General features: G+C 50.5%; 7 protein-coding genes across 7 annotated transcripts; 3 read left to right on the top strand and 4 right to left on the bottom strand.

Annotated features, from left to right (window-relative positions):
* Window positions 1-2352: 2352 nt before the first annotated feature.
* Z518_08244 (uncharacterized protein) lies at window positions 2353-4635 on the top strand (the record flags this gene model as incomplete). The annotated part of the gene is made up of 1 exon (XM_013413985.1): window positions 2353-4635. One exon carries the CDS (start codon window positions 2353-2355, stop codon window positions 4633-4635), a length of 2283 nt encoding a protein of 760 aa, XP_013269439.1.
* Window positions 4636-5517: 882 nt separating this feature from the next.
* On the bottom strand, window positions 5518-7434 carry Z518_08245 (uncharacterized protein; the record flags this gene model as incomplete). The annotated part of the gene is made up of 1 exon (XM_013413986.1): window positions 5518-7434. One exon carries the CDS (start codon window positions 7432-7434, stop codon window positions 5518-5520), a length of 1917 nt encoding a protein of 638 aa, XP_013269440.1.
* A 1072-nt stretch (window positions 7435-8506) lies between these two features.
* On the bottom strand, window positions 8507-12085 carry Z518_08246 (uncharacterized protein; the record flags this gene model as incomplete). Its single annotated transcript, XM_013413987.1, has 10 exons — window positions 8507-9536; window positions 9589-9771; window positions 9825-10253; window positions 10308-10380; window positions 10438-11156; window positions 11255-11353; window positions 11407-11432; window positions 11501-11520; window positions 11873-11895; window positions 11952-12085. 10 exons carry the CDS (start codon window positions 12083-12085, stop codon window positions 8507-8509), a joined length of 2736 nt encoding a protein of 911 aa, XP_013269441.1.
* A 759-nt stretch (window positions 12086-12844) lies between these two features.
* Window positions 12845-14121, bottom strand: Z518_08247 (uncharacterized protein; the record flags this gene model as incomplete). The annotated part of the gene is made up of 2 exons (XM_013413988.1): window positions 12845-13993; window positions 14044-14121. The coding sequence occupies 2 exons, from the start codon at window positions 14119-14121 to the stop codon at window positions 12845-12847; spliced, it is 1227 nt and encodes a 408-aa protein (XP_013269442.1).
* A 396-nt stretch (window positions 14122-14517) lies between these two features.
* On the top strand, window positions 14518-16111 carry Z518_08248 (uncharacterized protein; the record flags this gene model as incomplete). The annotated part of the gene is made up of 2 exons (XM_013413989.1): window positions 14518-15838; window positions 15888-16111. The coding sequence occupies 2 exons, from the start codon at window positions 14518-14520 to the stop codon at window positions 16109-16111; spliced, it is 1545 nt and encodes a 514-aa protein (XP_013269443.1).
* Window positions 16112-16615: 504 nt separating this feature from the next.
* On the top strand, window positions 16616-20113 carry Z518_08249 (uncharacterized protein; the record flags this gene model as incomplete). The annotated part of the gene is made up of 1 exon (XM_013413990.1): window positions 16616-20113. One exon carries the CDS (start codon window positions 16616-16618, stop codon window positions 20111-20113), a length of 3498 nt encoding a protein of 1165 aa, XP_013269444.1.
* A 1306-nt stretch (window positions 20114-21419) lies between these two features.
* On the bottom strand, window positions 21420-22277 carry Z518_08250 (uncharacterized protein; the record flags this gene model as incomplete). Its single annotated transcript, XM_013413991.1, has 2 exons — window positions 21420-21611; window positions 21657-22277. 2 exons carry the CDS (start codon window positions 22275-22277, stop codon window positions 21420-21422), a joined length of 813 nt encoding a protein of 270 aa, XP_013269445.1.
* Between the last annotated feature and the right edge of the window lie 1782 nt (window positions 22278-24059).

The following is a 24059-nucleotide window of genomic DNA, read 5'->3' on the forward strand; positions in this document are numbered from 1 at the left end:
AGACGGAATGACTTCCAACAACTTTCGTAGGACAAATCAACGATAACAGACTCCCGCCAGCAGGGTATCAGGCTAAAAAGTGTCCCCGAGACCAGATATACTATACCAGAAGCGCAATGTTTCGTTTTGCAGTGATTCAAGTTGTTTGGGACTCAGTGTGATGGAGTCGATTGAAAATTGTGAAACGTTGACGGCCATGCATAAATTTCTTTATCTCATCATGCCCTGGTATGAGGATCTTTCCAACATGGAAACCGAAGATCGCAAAGCTCTGAACGAAAAGTCAAGGGTTGAAAATTCATTCTGTCAACCAAAGGGAAAAAGGCCCAAGGGTGGCTTTTTGCTTCGGTGGTTCCTGTCCACCCCCTGAATGAAACAAACCGGTATTCTCGGCCTGCGGGGCCGATGCCTTGTTCCGATATAGCAAAAAATGCTTCCTTACGTGTTAAGGGTATGTGTATTTGATGTACTATTCAAACCGGGATACGCGCGTAGAATTTTGCACAACAGATGCTTTTGCCGAGTTCAGCTTCTGGCGGGAAATACTGCAGCTGCCGTAGATGAGATTGTCCGGCATGAATAAGCACCACTTTGAACCCCAAGGCTAGCCAAAAGATTACGAAACGGGCGGCAGACGGATAGTTTGGTCCAATCCACTCGAGCGAATTAGAACGCTAAGTCAGTCAACGGCGTCCGTTTGACACGCAGGTGGCTCCCGGTACCTGACCCTAAAATTGCAGCTTGTGCTCATGGTGTGACTTGATTGGAGGCTCTGTGCTGCAAAGGCCACGCATGCTCTCCAGCTTTTTTTTCGCAGTTACTCGGCCTCTCCATGTCTGAATTTTTCCCTCTGCAAGGTGCAGTTGGAAGCACAAACTGTTTCGATGGCTGTCTCGGCCAGAAAACTCTTTCATGGGGGCGCTTACTGGTCCGGCTCTGGTGGTAACGAGGATGACCCGGTCTGTGCTGTCGGGATTTGCTAGGCTTATGCTTCGATGCCAATAACTTCTTGAACGTTCGTTAACTTAATGGTGGAAAGAAAAAGAAGCCCTCCCCCCAAGCCAGAATCAAAGCGAGGATGCGAGATTGAGTAGTGAAATTGGTGGGAGCAGACAATGCCAGGGGACAGAGCAAGGGCGAAGGGGGCTAAAGCAAGGCTTCAAGGTCTTGTCACGTAATGGCTTCGTTTTGCTGTATTTTATCCATGCTGGTTCGAGTTAGACGCCTCATCTCCAGCCGATGGGAACGATGATCAGCCCGCTATACCCACCACACAGAGCCTAGCGTGGTATCGTGTGCGGAAACGGTCTAACCGCACTGGTACTGGCGGACGCCACTGTTCAAGCCCGAGAGAATGAGGATCCAGTTTTGCTGGCCTTGCCTCGCCAACGCGCCCACAACTCACAGTAGCATCTGCGCTTGCTCGCCCTCGTCCTTCTCCTTTCCGCTCCCCACTGTTCATTCCCACGGCCTTCGCCCTGACTTCTGGTATTCATTCACAGTCATGCTTTCGTTCTCGTCTGTCCATTTCTTCGACACTTGCCTTTGCCCTTCACCTCCTCACCATTGAGCCTCGATGAATCGTCAACGTCGCCGTGGTCGCTGTCTCTCATTCTGCGACTGATAACTCTCTCATTCGACTTGTCAAACTTCGCCTCGACGGCCAACTACGCTCATCTCTCCCGGGTTCAATCAATTTGGCCAGCCGCTCGTCTTGTGCTCGCGTTCGTTCCTTCAATTGTCGACGTTCAACCCTTTTTTGACACGATCGATCACGTTCCTTAGGATTTTATTCCTTCTCCCAACTACCATTCGTAACTCGGTTGCCCCCTTTCGATAGCCCACGACTCCCTCACCACAGCCGCGAACCCACGAACGAGAGTCTACACAGCAACCCTTTGGATTTTGTCCTTGTCTTTATCAATTGGCTGGTCCAACCGTTCGAGGAAGAGTACATGCTGCAACGGTTTTCTTTGTTGGACATACCCGGGTACTTCTAGGTCAAAGAACGTTCAAAATATATGACCCGAAGGCTTTGGTAACCAAAGACTTCTCACCTGCGGAAATCCAGAACCGGAGAAATTACTGGACCCATTGTCCTAGTGACTGGTCATCTAGTTCTGTGTTCTATCATTTAGGCTCAATCAACCGAGAACGACAAGACATCCTTCCAAAAAACGTCGGAGACGCTTCCCCTTCGCGCAGATCATAAGGATCAGTTGATCCTTAGCCACTCTTTTGAACATCGACGCTCACCCTATACACTCGTTTTGAAAAGAAAATCGACGTAGGTATCCTGACAGGAGGCCACCCGGACGGCAATTGTGCTGACCGTCTCGACAGAGTCACGATATGAAGATTTCATTCATTACCCTGTTTTCTGCCGTGGCTGCGGCATCAATCGCCGAAGCTATTCCATCTCACCCTCGTCAATCAGACTTGAAGCCTAGGTACTATTTTCCGAGAGCCGTGAAGAGACAGGTGATTTCATTCGACAACACCACGACAACGACCGACACCAGCACGACAAGCACTGATGATTCTGGCGTGGGCAGCCTGCTCTCTACTGTAGGAGATGTCTTGTCTGATGTAGCTTCGGTTATATCAGATGATACTTCTACAACGCCAGCTAGCACCGATGCGTCCGCGACCGATACCTCGACGGACACCGCAACCGCTACAGGTGCCACAACGACTCCGTCTGCGGCTGACGTACCTTCTGGCATCAATACTGAAACGACGGGCACCGACACTCCAACTGCTACAGATGCACCAACCACAAGTGCAACAAGTAGTAGTGAGGATGGCATCACCCTTGGCCTTGGTTCGATCATCAACAACAGCGATACTGCGACGGAGACTTCAGCCGGTGAAGCCACAAGCGCCACTACCTCGGACTCAGCTGGAATCATAAATTCTGCAGGGTCCCTGCTTTCGTCTGCGACCGATGCTGCATCCTCCATATTGTCCGTTGCAAGTTCATTGCAATCCGTTGCCGCAACAGCTTCAGGTGCAGATGTTGCGTCCATTTCTTCGGCCTTATCCTCTGCCGCTTCAGTAGCATCCTCGATTGCCTCCGACGTAAGTTCAGCGGATTCGGTCATCACTTCTGCAATTGGACCAACTGCAACCACCACTTCTAATCCGGCTGACGTGACATCGGATTTGAATTCCTTCGTCTCTGATATAACTACGAATACACCAACGGTGACACCACCGATCAACACGGACACAACCACACCGACGGTGACTGATACGCCAACCATCACGCCCACCGATACCAATACTATCGCTCCTACTGACACTAACACTGTAACACCAACAGATACACAGACATTCCCACCTTCAGGTACCCCGACGGTCACTCCCACTGATACCAACACAGTTACTCCTACAGATACGAATACTGTAACTCCTACAGACACGAACACTGTGACTCCAACCGACACCAATACTACTGTACCGCCCACGAATACCAATACTTTCCCTCCCCCTGGTACTGGTGTCAATAACACAGCCACTGTTACTCCTGAAGTCGTCTCCCCTCCAGTTACTCCTCCAGAGACCACAGAACCCCCAACTCTTACCCCAACAGTGACTCCGGAAGTGACACCTGCGGTTGGCAACTTCACCATACCTCCAGTGACTACGAGCGCAGAACCAACTGATTCAGCGCCACCAACCAATACTATCAAACCGACGGGAACTGATTCGGCTACTGTCCTGACTCCCGGATCGAGCATCATCACCGCAACTTCGACCTCTTCGACTTCAGATTTTTCCTCGACTAGCGCTACCGTCATTCCAACCACATTACCTCGTGTCATTCAACCACAAGGAGGTGTGCCTGATGCGCCAGAGAACTCTACTCTGATCCAACTAGGCTTTGATTACAGTCTCAACTATGAATTTGTGGTTTCATCTTCGACTGCTGTCTCTCAGATTTTCTCCTACCTCCCCGTTGGTGTGTCTCACGGGCTTCAAATGAATCTGGATAAAATGGTCATGCAGTATTTGCAGCCGTACAACACTTTGGATACTCTTGGATACGTCACGACTTTGGCCATGGCTTTCATCCCTTCTGACAAGGTCGATACGCTGTCGATGCAACTACTCAATCCCAACTCAGACCTCTATCAGAACCCGAATCCATCGGTGGTAACCTTGATGAGTATGCTCGACCCGTCCATTCCCGTTTTGGCCGGATCTTCTATCGCTCCTGGTGGTACCCCAGTCAACTCGGCAAATAGTGCAGCCACGACTTCCGATGATGGCTCTCCGGATGACGGCGCTCCCGGATCCTCTGACTCTGGCAGCTCTCCAGTTCGTCCATCTTCAGTTGGTATTGCTGTTGGAGCCGTTGCTGGTGCAGCTGTTTACGGAGCTGCCATGTTCCTTGTGGCAAGGCGGTACAAGAAGAGAAAGGCTGGTCATCAAAGGTCAAGCAGCGTGCAATCAGGTCATGGCAGCCGTCCAGGAGAGCAATCAAATCTCATGGTCGGCGCCCGGGGCAGCTATGGTACCCGATTTGGTGGACGAACCTCTCGAAACAGTGATCGCAGCAATTCGAACCGAAGCGGTCGGACATACATTAGTCCGCCTGTGATGGCAGAGAACAGCTTGGGGTGGAACTGAATTGAGCCGATATGATACCCAAGGATCTTGTACAGAAAGATATCTTCCACCAACATCCAATGCCCGTCTACGATACACCCTCCTATTCTACATAGCTATTTCTTTCTATTGTTTATTTGTTCTTGGATCTGGGGATGATAGTCTGACTGATTGAGGATTTGCAAAATTCAAGGGATTTGACGGCATGAAAAGGAAGGGGGAGGGTTCAGAAACTAGACAAAAGAGGGAGAATGCCGGGGCTGGGTACAATGAAGCCAGACATATTACGAAGAGGAGTGGTGAAGGAGACGGTAGTCTGGAGCTAGCCAAGATCCAAGAGGATAAGTTTCTTGCCAGGAGCCTTTCAAGCTTGGGGAAGACAGTCTCTTGTCTGCTCTGGCCTTGTGAGGCTTGTTTTGTAAACCAACCAACAGAAAAAGACAGACTAGACCCATCCCTAGAAGTATAGTGAATGAAGTGGATTGACTTTCACTTTGACCGAATTTAATTAGGAGACCCTTGAATTTATATTCGAGTTGCTCAGTGATCAAATAACTTAACGGCGTAATACTTCGAGCGAATTGCAAGATTGCAATGGATCGCGTCCCTGTACTACGCCCTTCTGTTCTGATATCAGCAACCACTACAATGGCACCATAGCGGGGCCAGATTCATCAAAGTTAGACTGCCCAAGTTCAAGCTCTCCATTCCACTTCATTTCAATTTAATTCAATACATATCAATTCGGATATCCCAGCTTGCAGTGCAGAATCACCCTGCGCAATTCACCAACCCACAATGTCTAAGACTCCTGGGCAACAAGTCACACATTACCTTTATCAACTTTTGAATAAGCATCTTGGTCCAAAGCAAGAGCCCTTTAATTAATGTCGGAGGTGGCACTTAGTCACCTTTATCCTTTCCTGAACTTGAAGCCGATGCATACGCGTTTCTCACTCTGCCCCGAATAGGGAAACGCTCGTTCAAGAGGACTTCCGTTGCTGATGCTGTCGTCGACGCGACTCCGGCACTGGTCCTTGGCGAAATGGCAGTGGGAGTGGTGGCAGAATCCTTCGACTTGCCGGCTATACTATTGACATGATGGCTTTCACCGTCTGGGTTGGTTTCTAATTCAATGAGATCGCCCATCTTATCGACCACCGCACCTCTCTCGCGCTTCGCGCCTGCCATCTTGCGTACCCAACCTTCAATCGCACCGCTCACTTCGCCGAAGCCGGAACTATTCGAATTAGAGCGCGTAGATCGTATCGAGTCTGAACTCGCGCGCGGAGTGGTCTTCGGCGTAGGTCTTATGCTGAACCCTGTCCGAGGCATATCTTCCGGTGGAAGGAGATCGGGGAGATACTGGGCGAATTTGCGGTTAAGTGGATCGTCAGCAGGACCGGGGCGGGAGATTTCAGTGCGTAAACCACGGAGGTTGCCTACTCCACCAGGACCTCGGAGGGCATCGACGAAGGAATTGCCTGGTCCTCCTGTCGCGCTGGAGGAGCGTTGTCTGCCGAACATGGGGCGGGGTGGAACCCCCAGCCGGCGGACTGGAGAAGCATTCAGAGAGGTAGAGGTTTGAGCCGCGTGGGTGGGTGGATGGCGGAGCATATCGAAGGATGATTTAGGCGTGGAGGTGGTCGATGTGTCGGTGTACGTGGCATTTGATTTCCGCCTGGCGCGAGGAAAATAGCCCAGTGCGCGACGAGGGACGCGCAGGATCTCAACGGCTTCACTGAAATTTGGGATCATGACCCAAGAATCGTGCTTGAATTCGATCTCTTCGGAGAGGAGGGTAATGACAGATGGTGGTTCTGAGGTGACGGCTGACGAGGTGGTGAGACCGGACTGCGAAGGGCTATACATGCCATTTGGTGACAAAGGCCTAGTCTCCCCTGTTACTGAGGTTGATGTTGTCTGGTCGGTCACATTGTCAGGTCCGGGATCGAATAGACCTCTGGAAAGATACGGGCTGTCAACCTTCCTGCCCCTTACGGTAGAGCCTTCCACAGGTATCAGGACATGTGTTCTTGTTTGAATGCTATCATTAGGCCAAAAACGATTGATCTTCCTAAAAGCCTCAGCTTGACAGTTATACTTGATAATGACTCCGGCCATGGTATCTCTCTTATCGACTTTGTGCATATAAACAAGGGCGTCTTCGTTCGAGTCAGTCGGTGTGGCCACCGATAAGTCTGCGTCTGAGCCTCTCCGCTTATGTCTTCCCGAGCTGTCGAGATTTTCTGACACGCTGGCTAGAAGGAGTTCTTCCCTTCTCTTTGCTTGCACCATAGCTTGTCTTTCTTCGAGTGCTCCTTGGGCCGCATCGGCAGGAGATTGATGGCTAGGGCCCCATTGCGGGGTGGAAGATTTAGTTCCGTAGAGCAAATCTTGCTTCATCCATATGGGAGCCTTGAAGGGGCCATTTGTCTTATCTTTGGACGAGCCTGGTACGTCACTTCCTAACAAGGTCGAGGCAAGGCCCTGGATTGATGACCACGAGTCCCATAGTGCTGGACCTCCGCTAGATGGACTCTGTGAGCCCGAAGAAGATCGATTACGTAGTTTCTTTGTCCGTCCGTGTTTAGATTTGTCGGTAGATCTGGATCGGATTACGGTGTCATTATCTGAAACACCCCGGCTAGGAAAGCGCGGTGATGTGGATGAGGAGGAAGTTGAGACAGCGTTTGACTCGTTGGTAGGAATGGAGTTCTCATCGTCAATGTAGGAAATGAGACGAGCGGCACGAGGCCGGAGTGTGGAAGTGCTACTGTTGGCAGATTGGTAGAGGCCGGTCTGGGAACTGCTGTTCATGGCTGGCCTGGATGCCAACACGAGACATTGGAGTTTGACGACATGAAGGAGCCCAGCAGCCAGAAATACAACGGTCGTAAAGTCGAGTAGATTGATTGCCTCTGCGACCAAGAACGGGTCAATCGATACTCGTGGTGGGACACGTTCTGAGAGTGTTAAGGGGGACGGAATTGGCTGCGGTGAGATGAGGATGGTGTGGAGGATGGTGGGATGGCCGGAGAAGGGAGGCTCGAGGCTGAATAGAGGGAGGGAGAAGGAGAAAAGGGAATGACTTTTCCTGTGGAGGACGGAGGATTGAGGACGAGAATAGTCGATGAGCGTGGTCAATGGGAATGCAGATAGATGATGGCATGCAGATGGGCAGAGACGATGACAACCGCCGACTCCGCGCTTGCCATCACGTGCAGGGCGATGGAGTGACAATATGATGAGGCTGTCTACATCTATTCTACGCAGCCAACCCCCCTGTTGTTGGTCTCATTAGACTGATAATCAAACCTCACTCAACTCAGCAGATCAGCGGGCAATCTCACACGCCTCCTAGGATCAAGCCTGTCAGCGTACTCTTGCCTCTGCGCCTTTCTTTCCTCTCTATTTCCGTCGATGACTGTGCACGAACACACTCCATTGATGATGTTGACGTGACGCTCCTTCGCGATGCCACTACAGTTTCTGCCTCAGTTTCACCGGTGTTTTCTTTCTCGGTTGTGATGGAATAGATTGTATGCATTGGGGTATAAGGCGTTGGTGAATGATGGCAGATGGAAGCCACTTGTTACTGTCTCTGAGAAGACTAGACTCGATTCCAGCATCATTGTACGTCTCTTTATACCAACGTGTACTCACTTTCCATAAGCATTATTGCGACTTTCTATGGCCTTACAATGTTGAATGCTCCCAACAAATGCTAGTTCACGTGTCATTTACATTGTCGCTTACTGGGTATGATCCCATGTACACTCTGGCTCCTCTCTAGATCCAAAAACCATACTTTTGCCGCGGGGTCAACCTTGTTCATGTACTCTCATCCCAGACCTATTTCACAAACCATTGCTTCTTTTGGAGCCCTTCATCATTCAATATTAGCCTGGGTTCCGTCAACGCTCATTCCAGCCATCTCTCCATTGATACCGAAGAACTGGAACCAATCCTCCACATTCAGAGTAGTGGGCGCTACCGGGGCGTTACCGATCGAACTCGTCGACCATCCGTCGCTGTCATGCATCTCCATACCAGCCCCCATCATACCTTGCATTCCTGGGGGCCATACTTGAGGTTGCCCTGAAACGTCAATCTGCGGTATTTGCTGACCCGTCATTGCCTGAGCCTGCATCTGAAGCTGAGGGTCGACAGCATGATTCATAACAGGACTTGTGAAATTATTGACGTCTCCAATGGTTCCATCGGGGAACAGTTGGTCAGGCTGGAAATTCTCCCATAATTGTTGTGAAATGTTGGGTGAATCTCGAGTTACTAGGAATAGATCCGGGGGGGTGGCAGGTATGGAGTACCCATTGAATGGAGAGTTGGCCCTGGTGGGTCCTCGAGATGGTATCCGAGATGCTCCTCGAGACCTTGACGATGGCAGGTATTGTTCGGTCTGCAACGGAGGGGAACCTAAGAAATTGTGCGGTTGATGCTGTTGTGGTAATTCTCGAGAAGGTGTCACGGCTGGTGTCTGGGGTCGCGATCGCTCATACGACATCTGAGGAGCCGGCGGTCCAACGTTGAATCCCAAGTCGATCTCGTCAAATTTGCGCTTGCTTGGGTTCGGCGGCGGAGCTGGCACCGATGCAGGGGCAGCCGCAGGTTGCGTGTTGCCGTTCGCATTTCCATTCGACTGACCTCCAGAATTTGGGTTCCCTCTGGACCGTTGAGCCTTCTTTCCCGTTGCTTTCTGGAGTCTCTCTTCGAGGACCTTATTTCCAAGGATGGATTCAAACAAAGTGTGGACCATTTTGGCAACCAGCCAGACTTTGGAGACTTCTTTCAGAGCATTCATGCACACGTTGATGCGCTCCTGGCTGGCCGCCACAACGGATGGCACAGAAGAGCGCATTTGGTACACATGCATAATCAGAGCAGAGAATAAACTATACACACTAGAGAGCGCGTTAGGGAAATCACCAAATGTAGTCGTCAATAACTACTCACATGAACGCTGGGGTATACTTGACTTGGTCATGGGCCAGCAGATTCTCCATTATGGATGTGATCATGCCGGCGGCCTGGAATGCGATCGTCCTAGAAGGATAGGCCATGTCCACATTTTCATAGTCGTGCGGTTTGGCCGTGGCGGGCGGCATGTGAGCTCGATGGAGCAGACACAACGTCGTACTGAAATACTTCATTAGGACCAGACTGCTGGTTACAATCGCAATCGTGCTTACTAATAGTTGGAATGGAGCAGGGCCGACCAGAAATGATGGCGTGAGCGCTCCCAATATACTTCCCGAGGGCAGTTTTGAAGCCAGTCCGCCAATGCCATGTCACTATGAGTAAGGTCGATGGCATTTGTTCTCCGGGCTTTGGATGCGACCGAATATTGTTGAGACAAGACGAGACCCATGATCTCGCAGAGCTTGACGTATTGCAAGAAGAACTGAATGTGGACCGGGTCGGCCTTGTAGTCGTTATTTGGATCTCCCTCGTCTTCGATGAAGTCTTCCTCAGTAATCATCTCGACGTCAGAGTCGTCGGTGTTGATCGAAACAGGGCGACCTAGGGCCACAGCAACCGATCGATCTCTTGTGAAGAGAGACCACCAAACTCTCTTCCAAAGCCGTTTGTCTTGTCTGCTGAGCTGTGAGCTTTCGACACTAAACAAAGCTGTTAGCAGATGTCTTGGTCGAGTTTGTCTGGTTTATGAATACCTTCGATGCATGCCAGCACCCTGGGCAACCACAATAGCCACCCTAGTCCAGTAGAAAACATTCTTCGTCACATCTGCGGCAATGTTAGACCGAGCAGAGTCGGCGAATTCAGTTGACGCCTGGCCCTTACCTTCGGGCCCCTCCCAGTACCAGCCCATCAATACCAAAGCCTGTACAATTGTAATGCGATCATCTTCATAATTGGCATCGTACAGGGCTTTTGCGCGCTTATAAAAGGTCATTGCTGCAGGCGTGGTGGAGCCTGTGGCATCCATCAGCTGCGGATTCGTGCAGACCCTGGAGCCCGCCAGCAAGACGGCCTGAAGAAGCAGCAATGACGGCGGATTCTTCGTATCCTTATACCTCTTCATGAACCGTGTTCTATTGATGACTGGTACAATGGGAGCGACCCATCGAAAGTAGGCATCGACGAGCTCATCACACAAAGCACGGGGCGGAAGTAAGAATGCCCCTCGCTGTTGGAGGATTTCAATTTCCATCTGGTCTGGCTCCGTCAGACGAGCACGTGCTCCTCGAATGTTCTCTGGTAATGGATAGTGCACCACATCGGTGGTGCCATGTCGATCATGCACCAACAACGACAGATTCGAAGACTCTCCCAGGTAGGCTACTCGGCCGGCTTCTTTAATAGGGGCCCGAGCAAACTTGGGTTTCATGAACTGGGCCATGGTGCTATTATTGGTGGCTTGCTGGGCGGCTTGCGCCTCCGACATTTGGGTAGACGGAATTCCATCAGGAGAATTGTACCCAGTAGTAGGTTTCGGTAGTGACGGGCGTGTAAGCCGGGGATTTGTGGGCGTAGTTGGCTGCTGGGAGTCGCCAGCCTCACTGATAGGGCCCCATGTCAGACTTTTCGTTTGGGATTGAAGACGGGGACGCATAGAGAACATGCTGCCTCATGGGTGCGGATCGAATGTAGGTCGTACCTTTCCTCATCTCTCGCTCGAGCAGCACCAGCCCTCTTCCGTTTGGGAATGGGAATTCGGCACTCAATGGAGAATGCTACGCAATTTGTGCATGGAACCCTGAACGGAGTCAACGTTGACGAGCACTATCAAACACTTACGCCGTCACTTACCCAAGGGATGCCGCATCGCACCGAACCTATTCGAGAGACATGTTAGAGTTCTGGTCATGCTTTCGATGGGTCGATAGATGAGGCTGCGACGTACTTTCCGCGCATGGCATGTTTCTGGATTAAGTCGATACGTTAGCTATTCCATCCAACAACATAAAAACGAATACGAATGAGATACATCTCAATGCCCGTTGGGTTTGGACCCGCTTCGTCTACGGGGTGGTCTCCCACTTGGAACGAGAGATGATCGTAAGAACCGAGGTTCTCGGTTTGTCGCGTTCTCCAAAACGAACGACAAGTACGGAGTAATAGGTGACGTTGTCCGCAATGATATTTTGACAATTGATCGACCTTCAACCAAAAGCCCACAGATATATTCTTCTCGCCAGAACCCAAATCCAGCTTTTCCGCTTGGTCCGTCTTTGCGGGGAGGTAGGGTGTAAGGGGATGAGGAGAGGGAGCTTACCACACGCACGGGAGGCGCGCTGCCTGCAGTGCCTTGTTAGCAAATATCTGAAGAGAAAACACATGCAAATGGCGAATACCTCCTGAAGCTCGGGTGTCCTGGTGTTTGGTTTGCAGGCGCACTACCTATGGCCGACTGGTCGTTGTTGGAGGTCTGCGACTGAGCTGGGGCTGGAGTCGACTGCGTCTCGGACTGTGGGCTTGGAGCACCCATGGCGGCGAGAGAAAATGTGTTGGAGAACGGCGAGGCAAGAGATGAAGACTGCCTTAAGGGCCAAAGAGCATTACGGTACAAAGGCAAACGACGAGAACGACAAAATCCGGTAGCGACGACGAGCTCTCCGAGATTTGAGAAATGGGGATGGTAGAGACGTAGGCCTGAGACTGGGCTTGGGATCTGAGTCTGGGGTTGGAGCGGTGATGGAGCAGATTCTAGTTGGTTGTGTGTAGCCTAGTGACCAGTCGTGGTCTGCCCACACTTTTCTTTTGCACCTGCAACTCGCACCCTCCGCCTCCCGCCCGCACCCAGCATAACCCGGACATTCACCACACTACATCCCGCTCATTTTTTCAAACGCGGTCTGCACCAGACCACGCATACTGACTGTGGGGTAACGTACGGGGACCCAGCCATACTGATAACGGCATCGGCTTTCGCCTCCCATCATCTAAAAGAACACTCATTCCGGTTGGTTTTCGATGGCTCATATTCTCGTGTCGATTTGTAACTCTTCCGGGCAAGGAGTCCGTATTCTAAATGATGTTATCCTGTGTTCTGCCCTTGTTCCTGGATAGCCAGGCTCGTTTCTGCATGAATCTCCGCGCTCTTAACCATTCCCGTGTCAATCCCTCCAATCCTCAAAAGTCCTTACGCCCGTAGCACATTAGATAATGTATTCCCCGGATTTCGTACCGTCCCAGCACAGATGTATCTTGGAGAATTCAGGCGTATGAGTTACGATAGATGCTATCGCTAGATCTCTTCCACAGCGTCCCTCATGTTTGAGTCTTCTACGGGTGACGATGATGCACTGCTCCATTCACTGCCATCCTTATCTCCATCCACGGGCTTGATCCGATCGCTCGCCGACGGTTTGATGAAGAAGTCGCTCGTTCGGAGGCCTCGAACAACACCGGGCTTCATATGCTCCATTTGCTGTCCACTCTGCCTTTGGCGTTGAATCATCTCACGAACGGGGGTCATTGCTGCTTCTCGACATGCTTCCTTGATATCACTTCCTGACATCCCGGCCATCATTCTTGACAAATACTCCAGATCTAAATTCGGGGCGTCGATTTTGGTGTCTCGAAGGATGATCTTAAGAATCTTCAACCGCTGCGAGGCGTTGGGGAGAGACACGGGGAACTTCTTGGGCATCCGTCGTAAAATCGCATCGTCAATGTCCTGGATGCGGTTGGTCGCACCCAGAACCAAGATCCGTTGAGGACGACCCGACTTGTTGGCAGAAGCCAGCCCATCCCAATGGGTCATGAACTCTGCTTTCACCATTCCACTTGCCTCGTGTTCCCCACTGCGACGCGTACCTAGGACAGCGTCGATCTCGTCAATGAAAACAATGGCCGGTTCTAATTTCCGCGCGAGTGAAAATACAGCATTCACGAGCTTGTTTGAGTCGCCGAACCATTTCTCCGTCAAGGTTGAAATATGCAGGTTGATGAAACATGCTCCGCTTTCGTGGGCAAGTGCCTTGGCCAGCATCGTCTTCCCGCAACCAGGTTGCCCATACAGCAAAACTCCAGAAGGTGCCGAGAGTAATGACGAGGATGTCGAATAGAGATCTGGCATGGTCAATGGATATATCACTGACTCCCTAAGCTCCTCTATAATATCCGATAATCCACCAATATCTTCAAATGATACAGGGATATCTTCCGCAAACACCAGATCTTGTATAATGACTTGTTCATATGGCGACAATCGTAGCTCTTCTTTCCCCTCTTGAAGCCGGTTCTGAGATTTGGCGCGGGAATTCTGTTGAGGCTCATCTAGTCTTCGCAAGATAGCTGCTGATTGCAGGCGCGTCTGTTCTCTTTGCTCCGCTTCGGGGTCGAAATTCATTTGCCTCAGGATGTATTTGACCATATAGTACCCCCCGAGCGCCTGAAGAGATGTTAGATGCCATTTCGTGAAGTCGTGCCCAGTCAACATACCAGAGGGGCCGCGAGAGCAAGTTCTTGCAGTAGACGTTGCCACCAGGCACCTCCGCCTCTGTCTGGGACGACTGCCATATCGTGCGACAGTGAGCAAATCACTTGAGATGATCGGTGGTTGGGGAGTGGGAAAGCAAGACCACCGAGACTTGCGTACATACGTTATGTCGTAAAGGGCCGTACAAGTGTACGGAAAAGATCTAGCCTCGCGAAAGTGGGAACCTGTCCGACCAGGGGATGGCCGGGCCTGGACGGGTCTCATCGTTCGACCGAGACGCTGTAGCTCCGTAAGAAATACGGCGTAACACGTGGTCAGGGTCGTCTTTTTCACGTGACTGGGGAAGACTGCAAGCTAGGCAATATTTGGATGCTGCATGGAGTAAACATGCTTTCTGTTTATGTCGAGGAAGACACGCGTGATAGTCGTGCTCTCAGAATTCATTATTCGCAGATCGGCCCTGTTTTCACTGCAGAATGAAAGGCATTGCTGATTTGCTAGACTCTGACATGGAAGAATCGGCCAACTTCATTGACGAGAACTCCACACTCTCTTGTGCCTCTGACGCGGCTGCCACAACCGACTCAAAACCCACACAGGCTCAGAGAGGCAAGAAACGACATCGTATCACCATGCCTGCGAAATCAAAGTCGAAGGTCCAGAAATCTGCCCCCGCGCAGAGCAGAAAGAAGTCGTCCAAACAATCCGTGGCTGCGAAACAAATGGCAATCGAGGATCAAATCATCAACGATGGAGATGGGAAGGAAGAAGACGAGGAGCAGGGCTCTGAGGCAGAACAGCAAGATCCAGGTGCAAAGCCCAAAAAGGCAGCTCGTGAGGCAACTGGGAGAAAGGCGGCCAAAACAGCCAAAACAGCCAAAACAGCCAAAACAACTCGAGCGGTTGAAGAGGACTTGATGGAGGTTGAGCAATCACCAGTCATGGTGAGTTCAAAACACGCAGTCAGCAGAAACAATAAGGATCCCCGGACAGTCACGAACAAAGCGAAAGCTACTTCAAAAAAGAAAGCGGTACAGCAAGCTCAGTCTGTGGTCCCAGAAGAACCGCAAGGAGAAATCGAAGAGATGGAAGAAGAGCCTGAGGCTGCTGTCAAAGAGCCCGCGCCAAAACCCAAAATGGCCACCCGAGATAACTCCAGAACAAGACAAGAGCCGGTGTACATGCCGCGAGCAGGAAGCGCGTCAGACACCGAAAGAGGAGACCCCAGCCTGAGACGCAAATTAGGCGACATCACCCGAAAGTTCGAGAATGTCGACCTCAAGTACCGCAATCTCAAGGAGGTCGGTATCAACGAGGCAAATGCCAACGTGGAAAGACTCCGCAAGCAATGTGATGCCACGGTGCAAGCATCCAACGAACTGATCGCATCACTCAAGAAGGAGCTGGCTGCACAAGTCCCTCTCGCACAGGAAGCTCGAAAAGTGAAGAAACAAATGCAGTCTCAAGAGGCAGAAATCAGCAGAATGCGTGAAACGGTGTCAGAACTTGAGAGTTCTCTTAGCACCGCGCAGAATGAAGTAAAGTCACTACAGGCAAAACTCGCAGCAGCGCGAGCGCCTTCGGTTGACCGGGCCAACTCGAAGCCTCCAGGAAGTGCCATGAAGTCCTCTGCACATCGCTCCGCCATGATGGGAAGCGCCGAAGTTGCTCAAGCGGCACAGATCGCCCAGATGAAGGAGGATTTGTACAGTGACTTGACGGGACTGATCATCCGGAGTGTGAAGAGGACGGATGAAGGTGATACGTATGATTGCATCCAGACTGGTCGCAATGGCAGTAAGTTGATTGGTGTCGTTTCCAGCATTCATGAGCTAACATCTTATAGCATTGCATTTCAAGCTGTACGTCGATCGAGAGGATGCAAAAAATACCAGTTTTGAAGAAACAGAATTTCTGTACACACCTCTTTTGGATGCTAATAGGGACCGCGAAATGATTGAGTTGATGCCGAATTATCTCACCGAGGACATCACTTTCGCGAGACAAAACGCAGCCAAATTCTACGGACGGGTAGTAGATAGCTTGACAAAAAGACGAGCTGATGAGTAAACGGGATTTTGGTACAATATGAATATGGGAGCGGTCGCATGCGTCTTCGCGTTTTCCTGGACGGCCGTTGAAATACGATCGTTGGAACGTTCCGGCAAAGGGTATTTGGTAGTGGCTTGCGTTTACGTCTCTGCTCGGATGCTTGAGCAGACATTTTGCGCTCTTATTCTAAATGCGTCGGTCTGTGGGTTTCTCCACATCCCGCGACTCGTTATCGGTGGTCGATGTCTCTACCCCTCTTCATCGTTCCTCGTCTGCCCAAGCGCAGCTCAGCCAATTGATCATCAACAGATGCTATAAACCTCCATCCTATTGCTACTCGGGACAGAACAAAGTGGTTACCCACGTTGCATGCCCCAGTTGCTGAGATGTATCCGTGACATTACCTTGGACTCGACGATTCGAACATCCTCTACCCGCAGAGGGACAGGCTTTACCAATATCTGGTCGATGATATAATCCTCATTCGTATTCGCCTACCGCACATCGACTTGATCCGTCGAAATGCCCGTGGCACTTCCCCGTCATCGTTCTCTCACTCTCTGCTCGAATAAGGCACCCGTTTGTCTACGGACTGCTATACATCGAGCAAACGGCAACAATGCCGTTCAGCTTCGAACATTGTGGTGGTGGGGCCGTCATGCTGGAGAATGGTCGTCCAGCATGGACGAGCAACTCGAAGATGTCAGAAGACACCAGAAGGTTATGAGGTCTCGATACTCGAAGATATTGCGCAGAAGAGCATCATGGGATAGAGAAGATAGCCCTCATTGGCCATTTCGTATGCCGGGCCGATTCTGGTCGAGCAGATACGCTCCTTACAAGCAACCATTGTCTACGAGTCCATCGGAAGGGAAATCCAATCCAGAAGAGCATGAATCCCATTTACATCACAATCAGGATATCCATGAAACCGTGCACAAAGACTTTGGGTCGTTTCGAGCCGCTGTCGACCGTGCTATTGAAAAGGATCCTTATGGAACGCTATTTGGTAGACGATTGCAAAGTTCCCCGTCGATGCAGACCTCCTCCTGGACCGCGTTCTCTTGGATGTCGAAACAGAGTGAAGCCAAGGAGAAGAACAACTCCGATGCTTCAACACCTAGCTCGGAAGACCTCGACCAAAACACTAATAGTACTTGTTCGGCTTCGGTAACTAGTCCGGCAGGCGGAAAGCAAACCAACTCTGATGGCGAAGTGGACTACCAATACGACCCAATTTCGATGAGAAAGGTGCCCATCAAGAAGGCAGTCCCAGAACCACAACCGAAGAAACCATTCTTGGAGACTTCATACTCAGAACCTGAGGCTGACATCCCGGTGAAAACTTACAGACCTCACCAAGTATATGGTTATGGCGACTCGAACAAGAAATCCGAAGAGTCGACAACCGAGAAGACATCGGCCGCTATTAGCCAAGGCTTCGATGACTCCAGAAAGCAAGTGTTCCAAGGTCCAATGACAAGGGCCGAGGGAAACGGCATGGGCACAGCAACTCGGTTCACCGAAGTTGGCTCCAAACGGACCATAGAAGAAGATGCCGACGAATCAAATACATCTGAGAAGACTCGAGAGTCCCCAGAGCCAGATGACAGCAGCGCGTTATTCTCAGGGACCACGTATGAAGCAAAGTTTAACAAGAAAGGAGAGGACACTCCAACCAAATCAGACTGGCTGGTTAAAGAAGGCTTCCAGTCCCAGAATGAGAGCTCCCAACCGTCTACTGCTGCCAAAGACTCGTCGGTTGAAATTCCTGTCCAGAAATTCCCAAACAAGCTTGAGCCAGCATTAGATCGAATTGAGGCAAGTTCTATGAAGGAGTCGAAGGAGCCGCTCAAATTGCAGACAGCTCTTGATCGTCAGATGTCAACACCGAAGCCAATGGGGGAAGAAACCAAGAGACGCTCACCAGATGTGAGGGCCTTGAAATTTCCGTCCGAAACAAGAGACGAAGATGTGGACCTTCTTCGCGCGAGCGATGTACGTGCAGCTACAAAAACCTCAAGAGTAACGAAGCAAGAGAGAGAAAAGGAGGATGAAGACGAAAGGGCGAGACTCGAAACCGATTTTACTGCCCGGCAGAACCACAAAATAGACATCGACGACGTCTCGTCGAAGAAGACAGAGGGTCCAAGAAGCAAGTTTACCAAAGGTATTAAGACTGTCCTGGACCATATTCGTGACTATCCAAATGGGATAGTAGCGAAAACCATGAAGTCGATGAGTGCTCTCAACAGCAACTACAAGAAATATGTACGACCTGAAAACGCAAAGGATTTGACCAAAAAGCTCGTCTTCGAAGATGAGTCTTTGAGCAAGACACCCTCGATCTACAAAAGTACGGCGAAGGCTCCAAATTTCATTGCAAATTCGCCCGAAGTTTCCGATGATATGGAGGAGATTGATGAACGGAGAAGTTCTTTGCGGGAAGCGACAGAGAAATCGAAGAAGGATGCCGAAATACAAAATGCGAAACTTTCTCGACTGGCTAGCGACATCAAATCTGTTTATGAGAGCGAATACGGCCCTATCGATCCCAATCATCGACAACCAGTCCCAACACCCACCAAACTTGGCCCTGATGATGCGAGCACCTCTGATTCCACTTCCAATTTGACAGACACTTCAAAACCTCATCCGCTACTCAGTGCAAGTGTCAAACCAGGAATTTCTACAAATCCAGTGATTGATAACCACGTTCAAAACTTCGAACCAAAACTCGCCCGGCTGGTTGATGAGGCTAAAACAGTTGTGTCGCAGATTCGAGAAGTCGACGAGTCTCTGAAGCAAATCCGCCCCCCTTTGTCGCCATCTCCCAACTTGGGCTCAATCATCGATGGCACGAAAGAATTAAGGCGGGAGCTTCACGAAACTCAATTGGCCATACGAGCAATTGAAAATGGCAGACCGGAGACCGTCTGGAATGTTCCACATTCGTCCAGCTCGAACTTTGGCAAGAAGAGAATCGATCTGAAAGCCCAGGAAGCCTCGACTGCCGCGACCGAGCCGGCAGATAATCTTCGTAAGGATGTTTCAATCGAACCCAATGAGAGCCAGACCTCATTAGAAGATTCAGTGGACCAGGAAAAGGGCCAGAAAGTACCGGAACCGTTCGTCACACCTCCGGGATCTCCTGCCTGGAATGACGAACTGCCTCCCCCTATCGAAACGCTTCGGAGCGGAAAATTCGATTCGCTCTACCTCATTCTGGCGTTTAATCCATCAACGGGGAAAGTAGAGTTCTCGCCGATGAACGAACCAATACAGTCCATGCACAAACCAGGTAATGCTCTCGGCGTCTTGGGAAGACTCAACAATGCCGCCGAATATCTCAAACATTTCACCACTCTTAAGCGAGCAGGATATTCATTATTCAACGGCGGAGAAAATATGCTTATTTTCAAAAAGAAACAAGCTGACCCTGGCGAGGCTGCACGCGCAATTGCCTTTAGGAATGCAATGGACACCAAGCCGACAGAAGAAGGAAAATCTACACCTCCTACTACCGCTGACGACAACACCCTTGAACCACCGAGCAAAGAGGCCGCCAAGGTTCTCGATGAACTGCCAGCAGAGGTCGATCCAACTCCGGGACCGGCAGCACCCACAGCGCCTCCTTCTCGTCCATTTGGAAATTACGGAGAACAGCCTAAGGTCCGAAGACAAGAAAATGTATTTTCTGGAACGATTCGTCCAAACACTACCTCCTCGTCCTTGACACCATCGGATGACGAAGGATCAATGCCGTTCTCTGACACGGATATCTCAAAGGGGCAGAAAGACAGTCTGTGGAAGAGGTTAATCATCGGAGTTAAAAGGACAGTTTTGACGGTCGTTGCTCTTGGGAGTGCCGCGTATACCATCGGCTTCATCGCTGAGGGAATGGGCGCTGAGGCCCAAAAATACAAGGGGAGTGAAGAGGCTCAAGCTCAAGGACCGAGGAAGAGAGTTGTGATGACAGGTCAACGACCAGGGATCTTCAGCACTGAGAGTTCGAGGTGAGATAAGCAACGGGAGCTCCTCAGCGATTGGTGATTTCGGATCTGAATTCGGAAACAGGAGACTCAGAAGGCAATAGGACATGTGGGCGTGGCATTACAATTGTATTGTTAGCTATGGTACATAACAATGGTCCACTCCGATAATATCATTAACATTATTCGAGCTCTCTTCCAGGAAACACGACATCTGGATGCTGTTTTAACTACCGTCTTCCCTGCAACTTGTGACCTTCCCCTTTGGTTCAAAATGTCTACCAATCACCGGATTTGACGCTGTCAAAAGGTCAGACAGGATGATATCTTTGTCGGGAAAGGGGAACTCCCTCACTTCAAATCATTCATTTACAACCTTGCACCTAATTTACTCTCTGCGAGAAAGTCCTTCTCCTTCTCCTTTTCCTTCTTTGGACCTTCGTTTCAACTATATGAGTATTTCCCAAGAGAAGAAACAGTGCCGTATCATATCGCATGATTGAAATCGTTGCCATTGTGGTCCACAAACGGACCGTGCTTATAACCGGATGCTCTCAGCAAGGCCTAGGCTACGCATTAGCCGTGGCTCTCCACGACGCTGGCTTTCGAGTCTTCGCTACCGCAAGAGATCTTGGGCGGATGGTCGGCCTTAAGAAACAAGGCATCGAATGTTTGGCCCTGGACGTCTGTGATGAGAACTCAATTCACGATTGTGTAGCGAAGATGAGAGTTGACGAGAGCTGATGGCAGGGAAGAAGGGGAAGGCATCTTGAATTGCTTGGTCAATAAAGCTGGTGGTGGTGGAAGAAGTTGAGGGTGGACCGAGCAGTGCATTGAAGCCGACCTGTCTTGTGGGAATGGTCGGTTGCGGAGCTTGTCTGAACAGCAGGACGAGTTGTCTAGATCGATATACACATTATCAAGATACCCTTCAGCCCACTGACCCCCGGCCTCTGCGGGAGTTTGGTATGCGATAGTGGTTTTGGGAATTAATTGCAGAAAATGACGGAAATGAGTCAATTTTCAATTCGGGCCATCACGTACCGAATCCGATGTTCGGGCCTAGATGCTGCTGGCCTGTAGGTTTTACCACGCAGACGGCGCATGTAACTTATAGCGGAATGGGGAAGATGGACTACAAAATTGAGGGATATGGGCTGGCATGATAAAGCTATAGAGAATTAAGTCAAGAACAATAAATACAATGTACAACGGGAATGGTATTTTGTCGAGAAGCGTCCAAGTTCGTAATATGTACATCAGTGGGTTGCCAAGTGGGACATTGGGCTTAGAAGAGGGCACTTCGTCCTTCTTCTTGACCACTATTACTTCTGCTATGAGTCCTTCTTTTCCTTCGCAGCCCTTGCCTCATCGACCTGTTCTGCTTCTCTTCCATGAGCATGTTTCTGTCCCACAGCGTTCTCCCCGCCCATGGCACGGAATGCGTTGTAGAAAGACCATTCAACGGCCTCCTCGACAGGTTTGTCAAACAAATAAGGTAGCGCAGGAACCACGGCAAGACCGAGCTATGATATGTCAGTATTCGCCGTCCGTCTCAGATGTAAACTTACCCCGATAGGAGCCCATGTCCTTATTGTTGCATTTGAAGCATTCTTCAGTGCTTTTCCAGAATACTTCACGATACTGTGAATGGTGAAGGCAGGCAGCCCCATGGAGGCAATGCTCTGGAAGACGGCTCGTTGCGCCATCACACTCCGATAATCCTCGATGGCGGGTATATGTACTGGTCCTTTTTGTGGTACGTCTTGAGTTGCAGGCATGGGCTCTTTCTTGCTTGCGTCGAAATATTCTTTGCCTTGAGGATATAGCAGTCTCTGGTTTCTCTTGTACGCCTTCCACCCTTCATGGCCAACATCACCGAGGATATATGCCCACGATATCGCATACGCGCTCCGGACCATCAGAGGATGGGCCACAGGCCGGAAAGACTCTCCAATATCTGATGTATATGCAACGTATCGGTGGGCGCTCAGCATGATAGTGCGCAGACGATTTGCGTAGGCGGCATATCGCACACCAGTGCTAGTGGAATCTGGGCCTTGACCCTCGTAAAGGTCATCCATCCAGTCATCCTGCCTATCGACTAGCTTTTGGAGGTCTTTGGGCAATATCTCGCGTGAATACCCGTTTGGAGAGGTACTTCGAGTTTCATTTTGGTCTTTTCCTGCCATGTTGAAGATAGAGGATGGTTGTCGAACAGGCACATACGAAGCCGCCTGCCGCCCTCAAAAATCCAATCACATCTGTATCATGCGGCGAAGGGTGCAGGCGTGCCCTAGAACCTGGGGTAAATGATAAAAGATGGAGTTAGTTTGGAGGAAGAAGGGAGGTATATTCGACTGATCGATCATTCTTGAGCCCATGCCGACCGCTCGGCCTATTGGGAACTAGCGCCGCCACGTGACTGTCCTTCCCATGATCCCCATGCCCGTTCCTGGTTCTCCATCCCCGGTCTCGCCTTGACATTTGTATCCCCGACTTCAAGCTGCGGCTGTAGGTGGTGCGGACTTCAAGGGGTACGCATCTTCAGAAGTAAGTCAGCAGTCATCACCGAGAGCGCTTCAGAGCATTCAATTTCTCTCTTTCTCAGCTCGGCTAAATTTCCTGATTAGTACAGTACATGATACGGTCACGTGATTTTTTATTTGCACCGATCTTTTGAGATACGTATAAACTGTTCTTGAGTGAATCTAACTACAAATAGTGATTACGAGGCCGCTTCATATCTCAGGCTGGCGCGGCAAGACCTCATCTCTTGGCCTATAGTATATGAACGCCAATCAAACTCGCTCATGCATCACTTCCGCACAGATAGTCCAGAAAACTTGTTGATCCTTCAGTGACCCGAAATGAATTGCGGCCCAAGTCTCAAATGTTTGCGCTATTCATGGAGCTGAATCTGGACAAGGACATTATGGTATTGATGCCCCGGGACTGGTGAGTTGTTGCAATCATGTTCGGACGAGTCGAAGACTGGGAGGCCAAAGCCTAGAGAGTCAACCCCTCGATACTCGAGGCCGTGGAATCGTTTTGGCTCTCACCACTATGGATGGATTCCAGGGCTCACTTGTGTTGAGGGGGTCTCACAGGATGTGGACAAACTTATTGTTCTCATCATCGTCATCATCTTCTTCTTTTCCTTCTTGGCCTTCTCGACCTCGGCAGGTTGGAGGGTGGAGGTGAGGGGATGGGACTGGCAGCAGCAGCAGCAGCGGCGGCGGCGGCGACGGTGTGGGCAGACTGTTTAAAGCATGTCTCCTGTGGTGAATAGGCCGACAAGATTCTCAGCGGCTCTCGAACCTATTTGATAAGGGGAAGAGATGGGCACTGTGATAGGCCAGCTCGCAGGAGTTACTTTCCTCAGCTCGGGTCGTCGACATTGCCAAGCATGAGTGATCAAGGTAGTCGCAAACAACAATGGTGTCAATCGATCTCCTCTTTTCCGGGTCATTCCTCTTGATAAGGCGCCCAGAAACCATCGGACGCTCGTCCCTGGAGTGCCTTTGCGGATATTCACAGGATTGTTCCAAGATCTCATTGATTTATCTAACGCAGTCGGCACCTCGAGTCTATATGGTGTGCACCCCTGTCTTACACAGGATGCTGAAGATCCAGTAGGATGTCAGGACTGTCCATCTACTCCGTACTCGACCAGGGCTCAAGAACGCCTACGCTCTAGAGCATAAGGCGGCAAACAGATCGCGACCTGATCTAGGGATTCACCTCGGAAGATCGATTCAAAACATAATGGTTGCCTGACGTCTGCGCATATGACTTGGAATTATCTCCCCATCGTTCCAGGTTTTCCTCATAGTCAGTGAACCACCGAGTCACTGCTACTGGTACATAACGGTCGCCCACAATTCTCTCAGGAAATCGAGATCTTTCGTGCTCAGTGCCTGACTCCCGCAGCCAGCGCCCTACGACAAGGACTACCACGACGTTTCTGTGAG

This window comes from Rhinocladiella mackenziei, assembly GCF_000835555.1.
Source record: "Rhinocladiella mackenziei CBS 650.93 unplaced genomic scaffold supercont1.6, whole genome shotgun sequence".
Lineage (NCBI taxonomy): Eukaryota > Fungi > Ascomycota > Eurotiomycetes > Chaetothyriales > Herpotrichiellaceae > Rhinocladiella > Rhinocladiella mackenziei.